General features: G+C 36.0%; 1 protein-coding gene across 23 annotated transcripts in view; it reads left to right on the forward strand.

The window, feature by feature from the left end:
• Positions 1 to 22,296, forward strand: part of SENP7 (SUMO specific peptidase 7) — a 172,469-nt gene that overhangs the window by 88,318 nt on the left and 61,855 nt on the right. For 19 of the 23 annotated variants that reach the window (XM_067739034.1, XM_067739033.1, XM_067739047.1 and 16 more), the window contains one exon: positions 4,909 to 5,103. The exons of the other annotated variants lie outside the window; for them this stretch is intronic. In XM_067739034.1, the coding sequence (XP_067595135.1) occupies positions 4,909 to 5,103 (195 nt within the window). The remainder of the gene's footprint in view (positions 1 to 4,908; positions 5,104 to 22,296) is intronic. 23 annotated transcript variants of the gene reach the window in all.

The following is a 22,296-nucleotide window of genomic DNA, read 5'->3' on the forward strand; positions in this document are numbered from 1 at the left end:
TTAAACTTTTAAATTTTATATTGGAGTATAGTTGATTTATAGTGTTGTGTTAGTTTCAGCTGTACAGAAAAGGAGTGGCATTTTTTAGAAATTTTATGTGCGTTCTAGGATCTAAAGGTAGTGATCTAAGTAAGTTGCTTTTTAATGAAGATAGTTTAGCCTTTTAATTTCCGGATAAAGTTGAGAAGAAAAACAGAAAACACATGATACCAATCAATCTTGTTAAATAATGAAGAACAGGGTCAAGAGTTTTAGAAATATCAAATTAGCAGTATGTGGGATGCATACATTTCTTTTTAAACAAGTAAACCATATTTTAGTGTAGATTTTATCTCCTTATGTGGTTCATATCTGTTTTCCTGGGAGAATATTTCCAGATCCTTATAAACTTTGGACATTAGGCAAGAAAGAGCCTAGTGGGAGACATGTGCAAAACTTTTGAGACGGTAAAGCATCTTTCTCCTGTTTTCATCTATTGGCACCAGAGATTATTAGAGAAATATTGACACAGTGTAACTATATTCTGTTAAAAAAAAGTTAGTTCCTGGTTCTTGGAATTCCCCTAAATGGCTTAATTATATTTATTCATGTTTTTCTTAAGTTTGCCTATGTTTGAAGTTTTAGAAAATTATATATTCCAGATATTGTGGTGGTAAGACTTTCTGGACACCCCGGTATTCTTGTAACCTTAAGAGTTCTTTAAGCCAGTAATGTTTTAGTTGAGTGATAATATATTCACTTAAAATATAGCTTAGTAAAAGAAAAGAGCAAACTTAGGAAATCTGTGAATCTCTTTAAGAAAGTAATTCAAAAATGAAAAATTTTTTTTCTTTGTAGCTTAAGAAACTGATTTGGAAAGTAATATTTTGAATTATATCATCTGGGATAAGAATACATTTATAGGAACCCTAAAAAAGACCTGGTGCAGCCTAAAGAAAGAAATGACCATTGTTAACCAAAAAAAAAGAAAAAAAAAGTTTTGATCAAGAAAAAAATAAGTTACATAGCACAGTTTTAGAAAAACATTCATCTAAATTACAACAAAATAAAAACTAAATTAGCATTGTAATTTTTTTGCTTGTTATTTATAGCTTTATTACCAGATGTAATTGTTATCTTTCAGCAAGGGTTCCATTTCTTTAAAAATTTGCTCTTAGCATCAAGTATGTCTTATTAGCTCTTATCAGTTTTTCAAAGTTTTTCCCCATTTATTAAATTATTTCAATCTTATATTTACCTTGCTACCAATATGTGGGGGAGGAACTCACAATTTGTGATTGAAAAAATTAAGAACCAGAGAAAATAACCATGTAAAGACACAATCAATAAATGATATTACTTCTCAGGCCGATATACTTTCTGTTTCATCTCACTGCATTACAAAATTTGTTTCTCCTTTGGTTTAACGTATTATATGTTGAAGTGTGATTTCATAATATTAGTAAGTAAAGTTAAACAAATTCTGTTTTACTTACTGATACTATTTGCATACTTGGGAAAAAATTGGATGGACTGTGTGAAATGACATTTTTCAGTCCTTCCTTATATATTGCGATAGTATGAGAGATGAAGTATACACCTTTATATATTTCTTGTGAAAATTCAGAATCTTTTGAAATGCTGGCTAGCCCTAGAATTTCCATGGCAGTGCTAATTTATAAGTTGTACACCAAAAGACAGTTTAGGTATTATGAAGTTAGTTATTACTTTATAGATTTGTTTTCTGTAAGGCTTTCATTACAGAGCTCTCTGTTTCTTCAAGGTACACAAATTACATAAGTTGAGAATAGCTGATGAAAGATTTTTGGGCTATGGTTAGTGTTATGAAGAGCTAGGTGTACTGTAGGCATTGCTAACTATTTAACTGTATACTTTTCTAATAAAATATTTTCATTAAGATTGCAGAGCATGATGAATTATGACAGTCAAGCACTAATTGAAAAGATAATTTATAAGTTTGAGCAAGACTTCAATAATAGGAAAATTAAAGTGAGCTTCCATTTATTGTATATTTACTGTGTGCCAGGACTTGTGCTAAACTGCTTTACATCTATTATTTCATCTAATCTTTATAATTTTTTAAGGTAGATATTATAATTCTCCCCATCTTTGAGATGAGGAGATCAAAGATAAGAGGTATAAATTATGGTAAGTAACTTATCTAAGGTTATATAGTTACTAGGTGCTGAATTCAGAACCCAACCTTATGTTTGACTCCAGAGTCCTTGGTCTTAACCTCTGTGCCATACTGCTTTTCATTCTTTTGACCTTTAATTTTTTAATAAGTAGGTATTGGACTTTATTACATATTTTATGTGATGTCTATTAACCTTTAAATATTCTACTTACTTAAAAAATTTTTTTCTTGTGGCATTTGTTCACATAGTGGTAGAATGCTTTCTAATTGAAAGGTGTATCATGGTAGACATGCTGAGATAGTTCCCTGAACCTTCTGATAGCTTCAGAGGCCCTCTAGGGCTCTTGTGCTTTAGAAATGCGGGTTCTACTGCAGTTTGGTATATAATCTTTTCAAGTGGTTTTTTGGTGAATTTTGACATTTTTCTCTTCTAGGAAAGACTTTCAGCTATTTGTTTAGCTTAAAAATTCTCATTTATCCTCTAAGATTCTTTTTTCATAGCTCTGCTTTTTCTTCCTTCAAAATCTAGCAGCAAAACAAACCATAAAAGAATAGAATGATCATTTATTATTCAGAAGCTAACTCTAATCTTTATAATTTTTCCCTTTCATTGCTGATATTTGTATTTTTTGTTGTTGTTGATTATTCTCTTCAGTACTTTTTATAGGACTAATCTTCTATGGACTCTCTCTCTCATATTTGGAGAGACAGCTTTTTTTTTTTTTAGGGACTCAACATTTAAAAACACATTTAAACATACTGTAGTCAGGCATTTAAACAGAGGTACTAAATTATAGCTGATATTTCTTTGGTATTTCTTCCTCTGTGCCCCAAATTTTCTCTTTATAAACACTACGTTTCTTGGATTATTTTCATTATGAGCCACATTTTAGAATTCAGTAATGATAGGGGACCATAAAAAGAGTGTATCATCTGCTCTTAAAATGAGCTATCAACTAGTATATCAGATTCTCTCATCTCTTAAAAGTAAGTAAAATTTTAATTGTGCCAAACTATTTGGAAAAAAATAGTTCTTACCCAATAAAATTCTCTCTTCTAATATTCCTGCATTTTTCCTAAAGCATTGAGAACTGTAGTTGAGTTTTCTTTAGTGATTTATTTCACAGCAATTCCTAGTGTGAGGTCAGACAGAAGAAACCTTGAGACTCCTTACTGGTCCTGTATTGTCTTCATTCCTACTTCAATTCGAGGATTTTAAGAAGGGTTCTGTCAGACATCAAATATACAAAGCAGACAATAATAAATAGGATTCTTAGAGATTTAAATCATGAGGGGAGATAGAAAAATATCTCTGTCCTCCTCTCCCCACAGTTAGTGGTTGTACTAAATGGCTAACTTTCTTTGCTTTCTTCCTTCACTCGAACTCTGAGTTCAGAGAGTTGTATTTACTGCTAGCCTTGTTTTTAGATCATATACTGGTTAATCAACCCAGTACATTTTTTTGTGGAGGTTGTTCTGGAAATGGATATTTTTAAAGTTTCCTGAAGTATCTACAGAAAAGCTCAGTTATCTTGATGCTGTGGCAGGTTAGTATTGAGGATGCAGTGTAATGGGATAAAATTAAAAGAACCAAAAGATAATTGGCCAAGGTCCTTCTTCCAGGAAGAGTTGCTTATACTTGGGCAACCATTTAACTTTTCTGAACTTTGAGTTCTTCATGTTTAAAATAAAGAGAAGGCTAAGTTATTTTAAAGTTCTCCTATGAGCTGAAATTTTACATTATCTGGATCATAGTGAAAAGAACACAGTGCCTCTATGTAGTGAAAATAGAGTACCTCTGAGAACTACAGCAGATGTAACAAAGTACAGGGAAGCTCACATTTTTTTACTTAAACAAAAGTACTCTGGCCCTTTCTAGGTGTTATGTATTGTCTCTCACAAAAGGTCAATAAAGTGCTTCAAGTGACATATGGGTAACAGTCAAGGGGGACATCTGATAAAGAGGAGATAGGAAACTTAAAAAATACACTAATGTGAAGTAAAAAAATCACAATAATTTGGCCTGGGCCAGTCAATTCAGGACAGATAGTTGCCTTGAGGGCATCATTGTAGTGTGGAAAAGAACATCAGTTGTTTATAGTAACAACTGGCTAACCAGGAGAAGATTAGGCTATCCTCTTCTGTTTAAGGATGATATGAAACCACCACTTTAAAAAAGTTTGGAGTGTTAAAAATTACACTTTACTAAACATTTATTTTGTTGACCCTTTTCCCTGGTGCTATTATATAAAGAGTATTTATTACCATCAGTGTATGTGCTGTTTCACTTAAGGACTCTATCATTACCATAGATACAATCTGAATGATGTCTTCCTTATTGGATTTAGCATTTGTCATTTACCAATTATGAGTATTGTTATTTACCAAGGACCTTTCTGTTGAAGGAGAAGAATAAAGATTTATTGAATTGGTTTGTAGTATCTGTGTTTTTAATAACTACTGGAAAAGAAAAAGCATTTTTTGAGAAAAACTGGTTAAAATTTTAAACAACCCCAATAGCATCCACTAAGTACAGTTAAGCCATTATAGTGGCATGCCAATCTATGCCAATTTATAAGATACAAGTATTTCTAGAAACAAAAAAAAGAGTGTTCATCCAACATTTTGAGTTTTTATGGGCTGATTTCTAGGGTGATATAATTCTAATAGCTTACTTGTACTGAGTTGAAAATGCTTGAAAATTCAACTTCCTAGAATTTTTTTTACTGCAAATTTCAGTACAGTACAGTGTTTGTTATTTTATATGACAGGATACCCAGAGTTATATTGACGAATGTCCTGGGAACGGAGTTAGGAAGAAAATACATAAAGACCTCACCTGTAACTGAGGCCAGTTTGGGTGATACAGACAACTTGCAATCAGAGCAGCTTTCTTCATCATCTGATGGCAGCCTAGAATCTTGTCAAAATCTAAATCCTCACAAGAGCTCCTTTTTATCTGAAAGGTATGTTTAGTGATAACTTTACTCAAAATAAATATTTTACTTATTCTCATGAGCCTTCCTCTATTCTTCCCCCACAGATATGTTACTGCTAAATGAGAGGCAGCTGTGCTCTGATGGCTAGTATAACTTTTCTCCCCTGGTGGCTGGAACGGCTATTGGAACCAACAGTCCATAGCTAATAATCAGTTTCAGACAGTTCCGGTCACTCTACTTGTGTTTTGGGAAAATGGAGGCAGACTCTTAATGAAAATTTAGTTACCTATTTCAGTTTATTTGTCTGGTATAATTGAAATTCATTCTCCTGACATCTGTCTATTCCTTCGCCTTCTTTGTCCTATTCATCCATCTGGCTTTCTCTCTATCCATCCATCCATCTGTCTGTCCGTCCATCCACATCCATCTTTTCTTTTTTTTTTTTTTTTTTTTCTTTTTGCGGTACGCGGGCCTCTCACTGTTGTGGCCTCTCCCGTTGCGGAGCACAGGCTCCAGACGTGCAGGTTCAGCGGCTGTGGCTCACGGGTCCAGCCGCTCCGCGGCACGTGGGATCTTCCCGGACCGGGGCACGAACCCGTGTCCACTGCATCGGCAGGCGGACTCTCAACCACTGTGCCACCAGGGAAGCCCCCCTCCATCTTTTCTTATTCACTATTTGTATACTCATATTCTAGAACTGTACCTGGCCATTAAATATCTGCTGAATGAATGACTGAATGCATTCTTCACAAAAAATGGCCTGAGATAGCTGAATTCCATTAACAAACATGGCTTACTGTACTGATAAGAGAAATGGAAATCAGCAGTTGCTTTTGTTTTAAGCTTTAGCAAAGGCTCATTTGGGGGCTGTAAATAAGAAAAAAATTTGCAGTAAAAAGCTAGGGGATGTCAGTTAGTAAATAGTACTAGATCTTTTAACTTTCATTTACCGTGAACTTCTCTATTTTATTTTCTGCTTTACACCAGTACAATAAATAGTTTTGATCTGAGTGAAAAATTATTGATCCAGTCTTAATTGTCCCTCTACCCCCAACCAAAAGGTAACTTCTGGTTTGTATTTCTCTTGTAAGCCTAGTTACATTAAAGAGTATTTATGGTTGCCTTTTAAAATATCTATAACAAATTTCTTAATTTCTAACACATTCTGTTTTTATAAACTCTGTTTATTTCTTATGAACTTAAAAATTTTATGAATTTTTCTCCTTTTGGAAAATATTTTGTGTTTCACTTAGGTTCTACTTAGTAAATTCTCAGTGACAATTTTAACTTTATACTTTTTATGAATTTGCTGAAAAAAAAAAGCTCCAGTGGCATTATCCAGTTACTAATAAATTTAATGTAGAATCAGAGATAGTAGAAATGCATTTATCATTTTGCACTATAAGTGTTTATATTTGCCTCCTGTACTAGACCATGAGATCCTTAAGGAGAGATCATATCTTATTTACATTTATATCCAGTGCTTAGCTCAATACATATTGAATTTTGTGCACTTGGGTTAATGTTCATGTCATTTAACCTTGATCTTTGGTTTCCTTAGTTGTAAAAAGAGAAATATATATATATATATATATATATATATATATATATATTTTTTTTTTTTTTTTTTTTGCGGTACGCGGGCCTCTCACTGTTGTGGCCTCTCCTGTTGCGGAGCACAGGCTTCGGACGTGCAGGCTCAGCGGCCATGGCTCACGGGCCCAGCTGCTCCGCGGCATGTGGGATCTTCCCGGACCGGGGCACGAACCCGTGTCCCCTGCATGGGCAGGCAGACTCTCAACCACTGCGCCACCAGGGAAGCCCAAGAGAAATAATTTTGAATAATGTTTCTAACCTTACAAAATTGTGTATAATCATTTTAAAATCTCACTTGTGAGAATTCTTTATGAAAATAAAATACCATACAAAAAATTATTATTGAAGATACTTTCTGTAGAGAAAGTCACTTATGTACTGTTCCCTTGGAATTCAAATGACGTGAGTGCACATTCATGCTGTTATGAAAAATAGCACTATTGTGAGGATTCTGTGAAACTATCAAATTGTAATCTATACTTTTCAGGCTTTATACCAACCTGGGGCTAAGGTTTACTAGTAACAACTCTAAAATTTCTGGCTCTTTCTAAAATCTATTCAGTGAGAACTCTCCTAAGGTCCTTTCCAAATAGTAAGGAAATTTCCAGGCGGTATTTGATATGGACTCTGGAAATTCATTCTTTTCGTGGTAATATTCTTTCTTTGATTCTTGCATTTAGAATAGGCATAGACTTTGGAGCCAGATGCCTGGATTCAGATTTTAGCTGTACTGCTAACATGCTGACTTACCTTGGGCAAGTTACCTATTCTATCTTTAAAACAGGGATAATTATACACACCTTATAGGATTATTGTGCAGATTTAAGGAGATAACCTATGTAAAATGCCTAGAACTTGATAGGTAACCAATAAATGGTAGTCACAATTGCCACAGCCATACTAGTATTACCATGTGGTTTAAGGAGTACTGTACTCCTTAAACCAAACTAGTTCTCTCTTCCCTTAAAATGAGTTCATTTTGAGGAGAATCCAGAGTGCCCCATAAATTTTAAGTATGGCCATATCATCACTTCAGTAGATATGCCCCATTAAAACTAAATACAGGATGAATACAGGATAGGCTCGAGGAGGGGACTCTTGTAACCAACCTCCTCCTAGTTTGCCTGTCTTAAAATCAGAAAGAGTAAATAGAAATTAGATCTTCTCAGAAGGAAACATGATGTTCTGACATTATTGTTACTGTTCTGTTATTGTAGAGAATGTGGCCAACTTTGTTACAAAGACAGAATGTCAAGTAGCAAATAGAAGTTGGTGGGTTGAAGAATGGGGGCTATGGCTGAAAACTGAGGAGGTTTCCTCTGAAAACCCAATGCTTGTGCCCTTGATGATACATATGAAAAAATGTTATATGAAGGCTAAAAATCTTACTTTAGCCTTAGCTTGTCTTTATTGTTCAGAGCTGTTATTACCAACTTTAATGACAGCCTGAATGTAATTATATAGGAAAAAAAGTCTTGTGTTTTATGCCAAAAATAAAGGATTAATAGAAAACACCAAAAGTGAATAGGAAATTTAAATTAAAATGGTCACCTTGAAGTAGGATATTTGCTTTTTCTAGATGCCAATTTATTTTAACATATAGATACTTAATTATTAACCTTTATACTATTCCTATAACAAATTTTAAGTAATATTTATTAAGTCTTTAATATGATATTACACTGTGATAAATGCCATACCTGTATTAACTCATTTAGTACAGACTTGAATTGCAGCTCAGGCAATTTGCTTAACTTCTCTTTCTCTGTACCTCAGTTTAGCCCATCTGTAAGATAAGATAATAATACCTAGGTATGCTGGAGGAGTAAATGAGAAAATCACTTATTATCTTTCAATTTGATAACTTTTTACATCAATACATAGAGATCTATTTTATCTTCTTTTACATATATTTACTTCCTTATGGGTGGACATTTAGGGTATTTTTCATTTTTTTATCTGTATAACAATGCCATAATAAATGGAGTTATCCTTTTTTATAAATTTATTTTTTTAATTTATTTATTTATTTTTGGCTGCATTGGGTCTTCGTTGCTGTGTGTGGGTTTTCTCTGGTTGTGTCGAGCAGGGGCTACTCTTTGTTGCGGTGCATGGACTTCTCATTGTAGTGGCTTCTCGTTGCAGAGCATGGGCTCTAGGTGCTTGGCCTTCAGTAGTTGCAGCACACGGGCTCAGTAGTTGTGGCGCATGGGCTCTAGAGCACAGGCTCTGTTGTTGTGGTGCATGGGCTTAGTTGCCTCGCGGCATGTGGGATCTTCCCAGACCAGGGCTCAAACCTGTGTCCCCTGCATTGGCAGGCGGATTCTTAACCACTGTGCCACCAGGGAAGTCCATTAAGTTTATTTATTTAGTTTTGGCTGTGTTGGGTCTTCGTTGCTGCATGCAGGCTTTCTCTAGTTGCAGCAAGTGGTGGCTACTCTTCGTTGTGGTGCATGGGCTTCTCATAGTGGTGGCCTCTCTTGTTGCAGAGCATGGGCTCTAGGCACACGGGCTTCAGTAGTTGTGGCATACAGGCTCAGTAGTTGTGGCTCGCTGGCTGTAGAGTGCAGGCTCAGTAGTTGTGGCTCATGGGCTTAGTTGCTCTGCGGCAAGTGGGATCCTCCCAGACCAGGGATCGAACCCGTGTCCCCTGCATTGGCAGGCGGATTCTTAACCACTGCGTCACCAGGGAAGTCCCAATAAATGGATTTATATATATATCTTTGTGTACTTAATCTTACAAATCTTGTAGTGCCATTCTCCTGTACTTTATCCAGAATTAAGTGATATCATTGAAATATTTTGATGACCTGTTGGCAAAAATAAACATAATTGTTTTCAATAAATTGTTTTCATTTCAGTCATTATTTTAGTGAAGATGGATTTTGTATTTCGCACATGAGTTTCTTCTTTAGTCTTTGCATGTATTGGGGTGTTTCATTTGTTTCTTACTGATTTATAAGAACTCTTATGAAAGGTACTAACTCTTTGTTATATGTGTTGCAAAAATTTTTTTAGGTTTCCTATTTGTAATTTTACTTTGTTTATACTAACTTCTGTAGTATTGATACTTAAAGTTTTATTTTGTAAAACCTGTCAGTGTTTGACCCCAGTGTTTTGGTTTATTCTTGGAAAGACCTCCTCAACCCCAAGTATAAAAATAGGTCAGTGAACTACAGTTTAATTTGTGATGTTTTGAGTGAGGTATTAGACCCAGAATAACAGTCTGGAGATAACTTTTCTAATTGTTTTGGTTCCTTTTTGCCTTTCTGGAGTCTGATATAAATGTCTATGGATACATGGGTTGCCTCCATTTTTTGGCTATTGTGAATAATAACACTGTTATGAACATCAGTGTACAAGTATCTGTGTTTCTGCTTTTAATTATTTTGGGTGTATATCTGAAAGTGGAATTGCTGGATCATTTAATTCTATTATTAATTTTTTGAGTAACCCCCACACTGTTCTCTGTAGTAACTGTACCATTTTACATTGACACAGCAGTGCACAAGGGTCCTGGTTTTTTCACATCATTGGTAACACTTGTTATTTTTTGTGTTTGCATAATGGCCATCCTAATGGGTGTGAAGTGATATCTCATTGTGCTTTTGATATGGTTTTTCCTAGTAATTACTGATATTGAACATCTTTTTCATGAGTTTATTGGCCATTCATGTATCTTCTTTGGAGAACTGTCTGTTCAGCTCCTTTGCCCATTGATGAATCAGGTTGTTTTTTATTTCTTTATTTTTTAACATCATTATTGGAGTATAATTGCTTTACAATGTTGTGTTAGTTTCTGCTGTATAACAAAGTGAATCAGCTATATGCATACATATATCCCCATATCCCCTCCCTCTTGCATCTCCCTCCCACCCTCCCTGTCCCACCCCTCTAGGTGGTTGCAGAGCAACAAGCTGATCTCCCTGTGCTATGCTGCTGCTTCTCACTAGCTATCTGTTTTACATTTGGTAGTGTATATATGTCAGTGTTACTCTCTCACTTCGTCCCAGCTTACCCTTCCCGCTCCCCTTGTTCTCAAGTCCATTCTCTACGTCTGTGTGTTTATTCGTGTCCTGCCCCTAGGTTCATCAGAACTTTATTTTTTTTTTTAGATTCCATATATACGTGTTAGCACACGGTATTCGCTTTTCTCTTTCTGACTTACTTCACTCTGTATGACAGACTCTAGGTCCATCTGCCTCACTACAAATAATTCAATTTCGTTTCTTTTTATGGCTGAGTAATATTCCATTGTATATATGTGCCACATCTTCTTTATCAATTCATCTGTCAGTGGACACTTAGGTTGCTTCCATGTCGTGGCTATTGTAAGTAGAGCTTCAGTGAACATTGTGGTACATGACTCTTTTTGAATTATGGTTTTCTCAGGGTATATGCCCAGTAGTGGGACTGCTGGGTCATATGGTAGTCCTACTTTTAGTTTTTTAAGGAACCTCCATACTGTTCTCCATAGTGCTGTATCAATTTACATTCCCATCTACAGTGCAAGAGGGTTCCCTTTTCTCCACACCCTCTCCAGCATTTATTGTTTCTGGATTTTTTGATGGTGGCCATTCTGACCGGTGTGAGGTGATACCTCATTGTAGTTTTGATTTTCATTTCTCTGATAATTAGTGATGTTGAGCATCTTTTCATGTGTGTCTTGGCAATTTGTATATCTTTGGAGTAATGTCTATTTAGGTCCTCTGCCCAGTTTTGGATTGGGTTGTTTGTTTTTTTGATATTGAGCTTCATGATCTGTTTGTATATTTTAGAGGTTAATCTTTTGTCAGTTGCTTCGTTTGCAAATATTTTCTCCCATTCTGAGGGTTGTCTTTTCGTCTTGTTTATGGTTTCCTTTGCTGTGCAAAAGCTTTTAAGTGTCATTGGGTCCCATTTGTATATTTTTGTTTTTATTTCCATTTCTGTGGGAGGTGGGTCAAAAAGGATCTTGCTGTGATTTACGTCATAGAGTGTTCTGCCTATGTTTTCCTCTAAGAGTTTGATAGTATCCGGCATTACATTTAGGTCTTTAATCCATTTTGAGTTTATTTTTGTGTATGGTGTTAGGGAGTTTTCTAATTTCATTCTTTTACATGTAGCCATCCAGTTTTCCCAGCACCACTTATTTAAGAGGCTGTCTTTTCTCCATTGTATATTCGTGCTTCCTTTATCAAAGATAAGGTGACCATATGTGCATGGGTTTATCTCTGGGATTTCTATCCTGTCCCACTGATGTATATTTCTGTTTCTGTGCCAGTACCATCCTGTCTTGATTACTGTAGCTTTGTAGTATAGTCTAAAGTCAGGGAGCCTGATTCTCCAGCTCCGTTTTTCTTTCTCAAGATTGCTTTGGCTATTCGGGGTCTTTTGTGTTTCCATACAAATTGTGCAATTTTCTGTTCTAGTTCTGTGAAAAATGCCATTGGTAATTTGATAGGGATTGCATTGAATCTGTAGATTGCTTTGGGTAGTATTGTCATTTTCACAATGTTGATTCTTTCACTCCAAGAGCATGGTATATATCTCTCCATCCGTTTGTATCGTCTCTAATTTCTTTCATCAGTGTCATAGTTTTCTGCATGTAGGCTTTTCTCTCCTTAGGTAGGTTTATTCCTAGATATTTTACCCTTTGTTGCAATGGTAAATGGGAGTGTTCCTTTAATTTCTCTTTCAGATTCTTCGTCATTAGTGTATAGGAATGTAAGAGATTACTGTGTATTAATTTTGTATACTGCTACTCTACCAAATTCATTGATTAGCTCTAGTAGTTTTCGGTAACATCTTTAGGATTCTCTATGTATAGTATCATGTCATCTGCAAACAGTGACAGTTTTACTTCTTCTTTTCCAATTTGGATTCCTTTTCTTTCTTTTTCTTCTCTGATTGCTGTGGCTATAACTACCAAAACTGTGTTGAATAATAGTGGTGAGAGTGGGCAATCTTGTCTTGTTCCCGATCTTAGAGGAAGTGTTTTCAGTTTTTCACAATTGAGAATGATGTTGGCTGTGGGTTTGTCATGTATGGCCTTTATTATGTTGAGGTAGGTTCCCTCTGTGTCTACTGTCTGGAGAGTTTTTATCATAAATTGGTGTTGAATTTTGTGGAAAGCTTTTTCTGCATGTATTGAGATAATCATATGGTTTTTATCCTCCAGTTTGTTAATATGGTGTATCACAAGGACTGATTTGCGTATATTTAAGAATCCTTGCATAAACTGCACTTGATCATGGTATATGATCCTTTTAATGTGCTTTTGGATTCTGTTTGCTAGGATATTGTTGAGGATTTTTGCATCTATGTTCATCAGTGATATTGGCCTGTAGTTTTCTTTTTTTGTGACGCCTTTGTCTGGCTTTGGTATCAGGGTGATGCTGTCCTCGTAGAATGAGTTCGGGAGTGTTCCTCCTTCTGCTATGTTTTGGAAGAGTTTTAGAAGGATAGGTGTTAACTCTTCTCTAAATGTTTTATAGAATTCACCTGTTAAGCCATCTGGTCCTGGGCTTTTGGAAGATTTTTAATCTCACTTTCAAATTCAGTGCTTGTGATTGGTCTGTTTATATTTTCTATTTCTTCCTGGTTCAGTCTTGGGAGGTAGTGCTTTTCTAAGAATTTGTGCATTTCTTCTAGGTTGTCCATTTTATTGGCATATAGTTGCTTGTAGTAATCTCTCTTGATCCTTTGTATTTCTGCAGTGTCAGTTGTTACTTCCCTTTTTCATTTCTAATTCTTTTGAGTCTTCTCCCTTTTTTTCTTGATGAGTCTGGCTAATGGTTTATCAATTTTGTTTATCTTTTGAAAGAACCAGCTTTTAGTTTTATTGATGTTTGCTATCATTTCCTTCATTTCTTTTTCATTTATTTCTGATATGATCTTTATGATTTCTTTCCTTCTGCTAACTTTGGGGTTTTTTTGTTCTTCTTTCTCTAATTGCTTTAGGCGTAAGGTTAGATTGTTTATTTGAGATGTTTCTTGTTTCTTGAGGTAGGATTATATTGCTATAAACTTCCCTCTTAGAACTGCTTTTGCTGCCTCACATAGGTTTTGGGTGGTCATGTTTTCATTGTCATTTATTTCTAGGTATTTTTTGATTTCCTCTTTGATTTCTTCAGTGATCTCTTGGTTATTTAGTAGCATATTGTCTAGCCTCCATGTGTTTGTATTTTTTACAGCTTCTGTGCTGTAATCGATACCTAGTCTCATAGTGTTGTGGTCTGAAAAGATACTTGATATGATTTCAATCTTCTTAAATTTACCAAGGCTTGATTTGTGACTCACGATATGGTCTATCCTGGAGAGTATTCCATTAGCACTTGAGAAGAAAGTGTATTCTGTTGTTTTGGGATGGAATGTCCTGTAAGTATCAATTAAGTCCATCTTGTTTAATGTATCATTTAAACCTTGTGTTTCCTTATTTATTTTTATTTTGGGTGATATGTCCATTGGTGAAAGTTGTTTTAAAGTCCCCTACTATTATTGTGTTACTGTCAGTTTCCCCTTTTATGGCTGTTAGCATTTGCCGTATGTATTGAGGTGTTCCTGTGTTGGGTGCATATATATTTACAATTGTTATATCTTCTTCCTAGTTCGATCGCTTGATCATTTTATAGTGTCCTTCTTTGTCTCTTGTAATAGTCTTTATTTTACATTCTGTTTTGTCTGATATGAGAATTGCTGCTTCAGCTTTCTGTTGATTTCCATTTGCATGGAATATCTTTTTCCATCCCCTCACGTTCATTCTGTACATGTCCCTAGGTCTGAAGTGGGTCTGTTGTGGACAGCGTGTATACAGGTCTTGTTTTTGTATCTATTCAGTCAGCCTGGGTCTTTTGGTTGGAGCATTTAATCTATTTACATTTAAGATAGTTATCGATATGTATTTTCCTATTGCCATTTTCCTAATTGTTTTTGGTTTGTTTTTGTAGGTCTTTTCATTCTTTTGTCTTTCCTGCCCAGAGAATTTGCTTTAGCATTTTTGTAAAGCTGGTTTGGTGGTGCCGAATTCTCTTAGATTTTGCTTGTCTGTAAAAGTTTTAATTTCTCTGTCGAATCTGAATGAGATCCTTGCTGGATAGAGTAGTCTTGGTTGCAGGTTTTTCCCGTTTATCACTTAAATATGTCCTGCCCACTCCCTTCTGGTTTGCAGAGTTTCTGCTGAAAGATCGGCTGTTTACCTTATGGTCATTCCCTTATATGTTACTTGTTGCTTTTCCCTTGCTGCTTTTAATATTTTTTGTTTGTATTTATTTTTTAATTTTTTTTTGTTTTGCGTAACACGGGCCTCTCACTGTTGTGGACTCTCCTGTTGCGGAGCACACGCTCTGGACACGCAGGCTCAGCGGCCATGGCTCACAGGCCCAGCCGCTTCGCGGCATGTGAGATTTTCTGGACTGGGGCACGAACCCCCGTCCCCTGCATCGGTAGGCAGACTCTCAACCATTGCGCCATCAGGGAAGCCCTGTATTTAATTTTTGATAGTTTGATTAATATATGTCTTGGTTTATTTCTGCTTGGATTTATCCTGCATGGGACTGTCTGTGCTTCCTGGAGTTGAATGAGTATTTCCTTTCCCATGTTAGGGAAGTTTCCAACTATAATCTTTTCAAATATTTCCTCATATCCTTTCTTTTTCTCTTCCTCTTCTGGGACCTGTATAATTCGAATGTTGATGCATTTAATGATGCCCCAGCGGTCTCTGAGACTGTCCTCAATTGTGTTCTTTCTTTTTTCTGCTCCCTGGCAGTTATTTCCACTATTTTATCTTCCAGCTTGCTTATCTGTTTTTTCTGCCTCAGTTATTCTGCCATTGCTTCCTTCTAGAGTATTTTTAATTTCAGTAATTATGTTGTTCCTCACTGTTTATTTGCTCTTTAGTTCTCTAGATCCTTGTTAAATGTCTCTTGTATTTTCTCCATCTGTTTCCGAGAATTTGGATCATCTTTTCTATCGTTACTCTGAATTCTTTTTCAGGTAAGTTATGTATCTCGTCTTCATTTATTTGGTCTTGTACGTTTTTACCTAGCTTCTTCATCTGTAACATGTGTTTTTGTTGTTTCTTTTTTTTTTCCTGGGTGGTGCTGTATTCCTGTCTTACTGGTTGTTTCGCCTGAGACTTACAACACTGAAGTTTGCAGCCAGTTGGATAGAGCTGGGTCATGGTGCTGAGATGAGGACCTCTGGGAGGCTTCACTCCGATTAATAGTCACTGGGGTCTGAGGTTCTCTCTTAGTCCAGCAGTTTGGACTCGGAGCTCCCACCACAGTAGCTTGGGCCCGACATCCGGAATGGGAACCAAGATCCCGCAAGCTTTGTGGCACAGTAAAAAAAAAAAAAAAAAAAAAGCAAGCAATAAAGAAAAAGAGGAGCAGTACAGTATCAAAGAATAAAAAACAAAATAAAATTAGAAAGATAAAAAATATATTAGGAAAAATAAAAGTATAATTGAAACAACCACTTGCTGGGGCTTCCTTCTGTCCTTTTTGGTGTCCATGGTTCCCCACCAGTGCCTGGTAAGTGTCCTAGTTGTGCGGAGATGTGAATTCCCCATCATCCTAGTATGCCGTCTTCTGTTTTTTATTTTTGAGTTTTAGGAGTTCTCTCTCTATTCTGAATATTAATATATTATCAGAAATATGATTTGCAAATATTTTCTCCCATTTTGTGGGTTGACTTTTATTCTACTGATACTGCCACTTGATGTACAGAAGTTTCAGTTTTGATAAAGTCCAATATATCTATGTTTCCATTTTTTGCCCATGCTTTGGTGTCATATACAAGAAATTTTTGCCAAATCCAGTGTCATGAACATTTTCCCCTATGCCTAGAGTTTTATAGTTTCAGCTTATGCATTTAGGCCTTTGATGCATTTTGAGTTAACTTTTGTGTAGGGTGTTAGGTGAGGGTCCATCTTCATTCTTTTTGCATGTGGATATTGTTTCTCCACATGCTTTGTTGAAAAGGCTGTCCTTTCCCCACTGAATGGTCTTGGCAGCCATGTGAAAATCATCTGCCATATATGCAAGGGTTTATTTCTGGGTGTTGTTCTATTACATTGATCTCTATATCTGTCTTTATGCCAGTTCCATGGTGTTTTGATTATTATAGCTTTGTAGTAATTTTTGAAATCAGGGAGTGTGAGACCTCCAAATTTGTTGAAGATTGTTTTTGGCTCTTCCGGTTTCCTTAAGGTCATGTATGCGTTTTAGGATAAGTTTTTATATTTCTGCAAGAAATGCTACTGCAGTTTTGATAAGATTGAATTCAGTGTGTAGATTGCTTTAGGTAGTATTGACATCTTAACAATATTAAGCCTTCCAATCCATGAACATGGGATGTGTTTCCATTTATTAATGTCTTCTTTAATTTCTTTCAGCCACGTTTTATAGTTTTCATTGTACACGTCTTTTGTCTCCTTGGTTAAGTGCTAAGTTTCTTTTTCTCTTCTTGAAGCTATTGTAAATAGATTGTTCTCTTAGTTTCCTTTTTTTGTTGTTGTTTATTAATTCTAACAGTTTTGTTTTTGTGTATGTGTAATCTTTAGAGTTTCCTACATGTAAGATCATATCATCTGCAAACACAGATTATTTCTTTCCAGTTTCGATGCTTTTATATTTCTTTTTCTTGTATAAGTGCTCTGGCTAGAACTTCTAGTAGTGTGTTGATTAGAAGTGGTAAAAGTGGGCATCCTTGCATTATTCCTGATCCTAGAAGAAAAGCTGTCAATCTTTCATCGTTGAGTTTGATGTTTCCTGTGCATTTTTAATATATGGTTTTTACTATGTTGAGGTGAGTAGTTTGTTTCTATTCCTAGATTGTCGAATTTTATTTTTTAGTTATTAGCAAAAGGTATTGAATTTTGTGGAGTGCTTTTTCTGCATTAATTGACATGACCATGTGGTTTTACACTTTTATTTTGTTAATGTGGTGTGTTATATTGATAGATTTTTGTATGTTGAACCATCCTTGCATCCTGGGAGTAAATCCATGTAGTTGAGGTATATAACCATATGAGCCATTTGAGGTATTTTATTGAGGATTTTTGCATCAATGTTCCTTGGGGATATTGGCCTATATTTTTATTGTAGTGTCTTTGAATTGATTTGCTATCAAGGCAATGCTTGACCTCACAGAATGAGGATGTATTCCATCATCTTCAGTTTTTTGGAAGAGTTTGAAAAGATTATCTGTTAGTTGTTCTTTAAAAGTTTGGTAGAATTCACCGTTTGAGGCTGTCAGTTCCAGGGCTTTCCTTTATTGGGAGGTTTTTGGTTACTGACTCAATGTCCTTACTAGTTATGGGTCTATTCAGATTTTCTATTTATTTGTGATTTAGTAGGTTTTGTGTCAGTAGGAATTTGTTAATTTCATCTACATTATCCAATTCATATAGTTGTTCATCGTACTCTCTTCTAATCCTTTTTATTTCTGTCGGGCTGGTCGTAATGTTTTAATTTTCATTTCTGATTTTATTAATTTGAATCTTCTCTTCGTTTTCTTAGTCCATCTAGCTAAAGGTCTGTTGATTTTATTGATCTTTCTGAAGAACGAACTTTTGGTTTTGTTGATTTTTCTTTTTTTTCTCCCATTCTCTTTTTATCTCTGCTCTTATCTTTATTATTTTATTACTTCCACTACCTTTGAATTTAGTTTGTTCTTTTTCTAGTTCCTTAAGTTGTAAAGTTAGGTTGTTGATATCAGATATTTCTTCTTTTTTGGTGTAAGCATCTGTAGCTGTATATTTCTCCTTTAGCACTGCTTTTGCTTCATCCCATGTGTTTTGATATGTTGTCCTTTCATTTTCATTTATCCCTCAGCGTTTTCTATTTCCTTGTGATATCTTCTTACACCCATTGCTTGCTTCAGAGTGTGTTGTTTAATTGCCAAAGATGTGAGTATTCCAGTTTTCCTTCTGTTACTCATTTCTAACTTCATCCTGTGTGGTCAGAGAAGATGCCTTGTATGATATTTATCTTTCTAAATCTGTTGAGATGTAGTTTTTTTGTCTTAAAATACAGCTATCATGGAGAATGTCCTTTGTACACTTGAGAAGAATACATATTCTCTTGTTGGGTAGAGTGTCTGTATATGACGGTTAGGTCGCGTAGGTTTATTTTATTTGTTTAAGTCCTCTAATTCCTTACATATCTTCTCTCAGGTTGTTCTGTTCCTGTTGAGAGTGGGGTATTGAAGTCTTCAACTATTACTGTGAAAATGTCTGTTTCTCCCTTCTGTTCTATCAATTTTTTCCTTAATATATTTTGATAATATTAGATGTGTAAGTATTTACAATTGTTAAATCACCTGTTGTATTGAACCTTGTACTAATATATAATGTCCTTCTTTCTCTCCTGTGAACTTCTGATTTAAGGTCTATTTTGTCTGATATTAGTATAGCCACCCTTGCTCTCTTTTGGCTAGTATTTGCATAGAATATCTTTTTTCATATTTTCACTTTCAACCTATTTGTGTCTTTGCATCTAAAGTGAGTCTCTTGTAGACAGCCTATAGTTGGATCTTTTTTTTTTTTGCCATGCCATGCAGCATGCGGGATCTTAGTTCCCCGACCAGGGATTCAACCTGCACCCTCTGCGGTGGAAGTGCAGAGTCTTAACCACTGGACTGCCAAGGAAGTCTTGGATCATATATTTTTAATCCATTCTGCCAGTCTTTATCTTTTGTTTGGGGTTGAATTAATTACAATTAAAGCAATTATTGATAAGGAAGGACTTTCTGTGATTTTGATATTTGTTTTCTATACACCTTATAGCTTTTTTGCCCCTTATTTCTTACATTTCTGTCTTTCTCTGTGTTTACTTGTTTTTTCGTAGTGAAGCTTTTTGATTTCATTCTCATTTCCTTTTGTCTGTATTCTATAGCTGATTTCTTTGTGGTTATCATGAGGATTACATTTAACATTCTAAAGTTATAACATGCTAATTTGAATTTATGCCAGCTTAATTTCAATAACATTCAGAACTGTGCTCCTCTATAGCTCTGTCCTCACATCCTTTCAATTACTGATGTCATAAAATGATATCTTTATGAATTGTTTGTTCAAAAGCATAGTCTAATAATTTAAAAAATGCATTAGTTTCTTAAGTCAGTGGTCCCCAACATTTTTGGCACCAGGGACCAGTTTCGTGGAAGACAGTTTTTCCATGGACGGGGATCGGGGGGGTGGTTCAGGCAGTAATATGAGTGATGGTTCAGGCGGTAATGCGAGCGATGGGGAGCGATGGGGAGTGATGGGTAGTGGCAGATGAAGCTTCACTTGCCTACTGGCTGCTCACCTTCTGCTGTGCAGACTAGTTCGTAACAGGCCGTGTGGACCAATAGCAGTCCGTGACCCGGGGATTGGGGACCCCTGGCTTAAATCATGTAGAAAGTAAACGGGCAAGTTACAAACCAGTTACAATACCTGATTTTATAATTGTCTATGAATTTACTTTTACCAGTTATCTTTATTTCTTCATATGACTTTGAATTACTGTCTAATGTCCTGTCATTTCAACATGAAGACTCTCTTTAGTTTTTCTTATAGGGCTGTTTTTTCTTATAGTGGTAATGAACGCCCTCAGCCTTTTTTTTTTTTTTTGCGGTATGTGGGCCTCTCACTGTTGTGGCCTCTCCCGTTGCAGAGCACAGGCTCCGGACGCACAGGCTCAGCGGCCACGGCTCATGGGCCCAGCTGCTCCGTGGCATGTGGGATCTTCCCGGACCGGGGCACGAACCCATGTCCCCTGCATCGGCAGGCGGACTCTCAACCACTGCACCACCAGGGAAGCCCCCGCCCTCAGCTTTTGATTGTCTTAGAATATCTTAATTTTGTCCTAATTTTTGAAGGACAGTTTGGCCAGATATAGGATTTCCTGTTGACAGTTTTTTCCTTTAGTCCTTTGAATATACCAATTCAGTGCCTTCTGGCCAGCATGGTTATTGATGAGAAATCTGCTCATAATCTTATTGAGGATCTTTTGTGTGTGATGAGTCACATTTTGCTTGGTGCTTTCAAGATTCTCTCTTTGCCTTTGTCTTTGGACAATTTGATTATAACATTTCTTGGTGTAGATCTCATTCAGTTTACTCTACATGTAGTTCCTTGAGCTTTTTGGGTATTTATATTCATTTTTTTCATTAAATTTGGAATTCTTTGGTGATATTTATTCCAATAATATCTTTTCCCCTTTCTCTTCTCCTCTGAGACTCCAACAATGTGTATATTAGTCCATTTTTTGGTGTCCCGTAGGTCCCTTAGGCTCTGTTTGCTTTTCTTAAATATTTCTTCTTTCTGGGCCTTCCCTGGTGGCGCAGTGGTTAAGAATCTGCCTGCCAATGCAGGGGGCATGGGTTCGAGCCCTTGTCCGGCAACATCCCACATTCCGTGGAGTAACTAAGCCCATGGGCTACAACTATTGAGCCTGCGCTCTGGAGCCCATGCTCTGTAACAAAGAGAAGCCACTGCAAAAAGAAGCCTGGGCGCTGTGACGAAGAGTAGCCCCTGCTTGCCGCAACTAGAGAAAGCCTGTGCGCAGCAATGAAGATCCAACACAGCCAAAAAATAAATAAATAAATTTATTAAAAAATTTTTTTTTTCTTCTTTCTGTTCCTCAGATTTGGTCATTTCCATGATCATATTTTCAGGTTCAGTGACCGTTTCTTCTCCCTGCTCAAATCTGCTTTTGAATCTCTCATAAATTTTCATTTCAGTTATTATACTTTTTTAGCTCCAGAATTTCCTTTTGGTTCATTTGTGTATTTTGTCTTTTATTGATATTTTCATTTTATCATAAGTCATTTTCTTGACTTTTGTCCAAGATACTTTTCTTTTTCTTTTTTTAAAATTTCTCCGCATCACGTAGCATGTGGGATTTTTGTTCCCTGACCAACCAGGGATCAAACCTGCATCTCCTGCTTTGGAAGCACGGAGTCTTAACTACTGTACCACCGGGGAAGTCCCTGAGGATCTTTAAGATAGTCGTTTTAATGTCTTTGTCTACTGAATCTGCCAACTGGATCTTTTCAGGGACAGGTTCTGTTGATTAATTTTTTTTTCTGTTGAATTGGCCATACTTTCCTGTTTCTTTGTATGTCTTATGAATTTTTGTTGTTGTTGAAAATTTGACATTTGGATCTTATAAGATGCCAAGTCTGAAAATCAGATTCTCCCTTCCCCAGCATTTGCTGGATTTTTTCCCTTTGTTAGTTTTTTAAATTGTTGTAACATGTCCCTCTTCCAGGGATCAGCCTGATATGTAAACAAAAGGTCTTTTCAGGTTTTTTCTGAACCTGTGTCTTTCCCCGGTTATGTCTGTGACATTCTAAATTTCCTTGTACATGTGATTACGTTTCAATGTCCTGGTCCTTAAATGTTTGGTTCCCATAAGGAGAAAATGGGAAAAATGAAGGGAGGAAATAAAATAGGTGCTAGTTCTTTAAATCTCTTGGAAGTTGTTTTAGCTGGATGGGGAGATTGTTGCAACAATGGTAGTGGTTGTTGTGGCAATGGCTGCCTGTCTCTATGTCTGCTTATCCACGATCAGAGATAGCAATCAGTGATCACAATACAGATTCCCAGTATTTGGAGGATGAGGTCCTTATTGCTCATGGTGGTAATTGTAAGCC

This window comes from Pseudorca crassidens, chromosome 5 (assembly GCF_039906515.1).
Source record: "Pseudorca crassidens isolate mPseCra1 chromosome 5, mPseCra1.hap1, whole genome shotgun sequence".
Classification (NCBI taxonomy): domain Eukaryota; kingdom Metazoa; phylum Chordata; class Mammalia; order Artiodactyla; family Delphinidae; genus Pseudorca; species Pseudorca crassidens.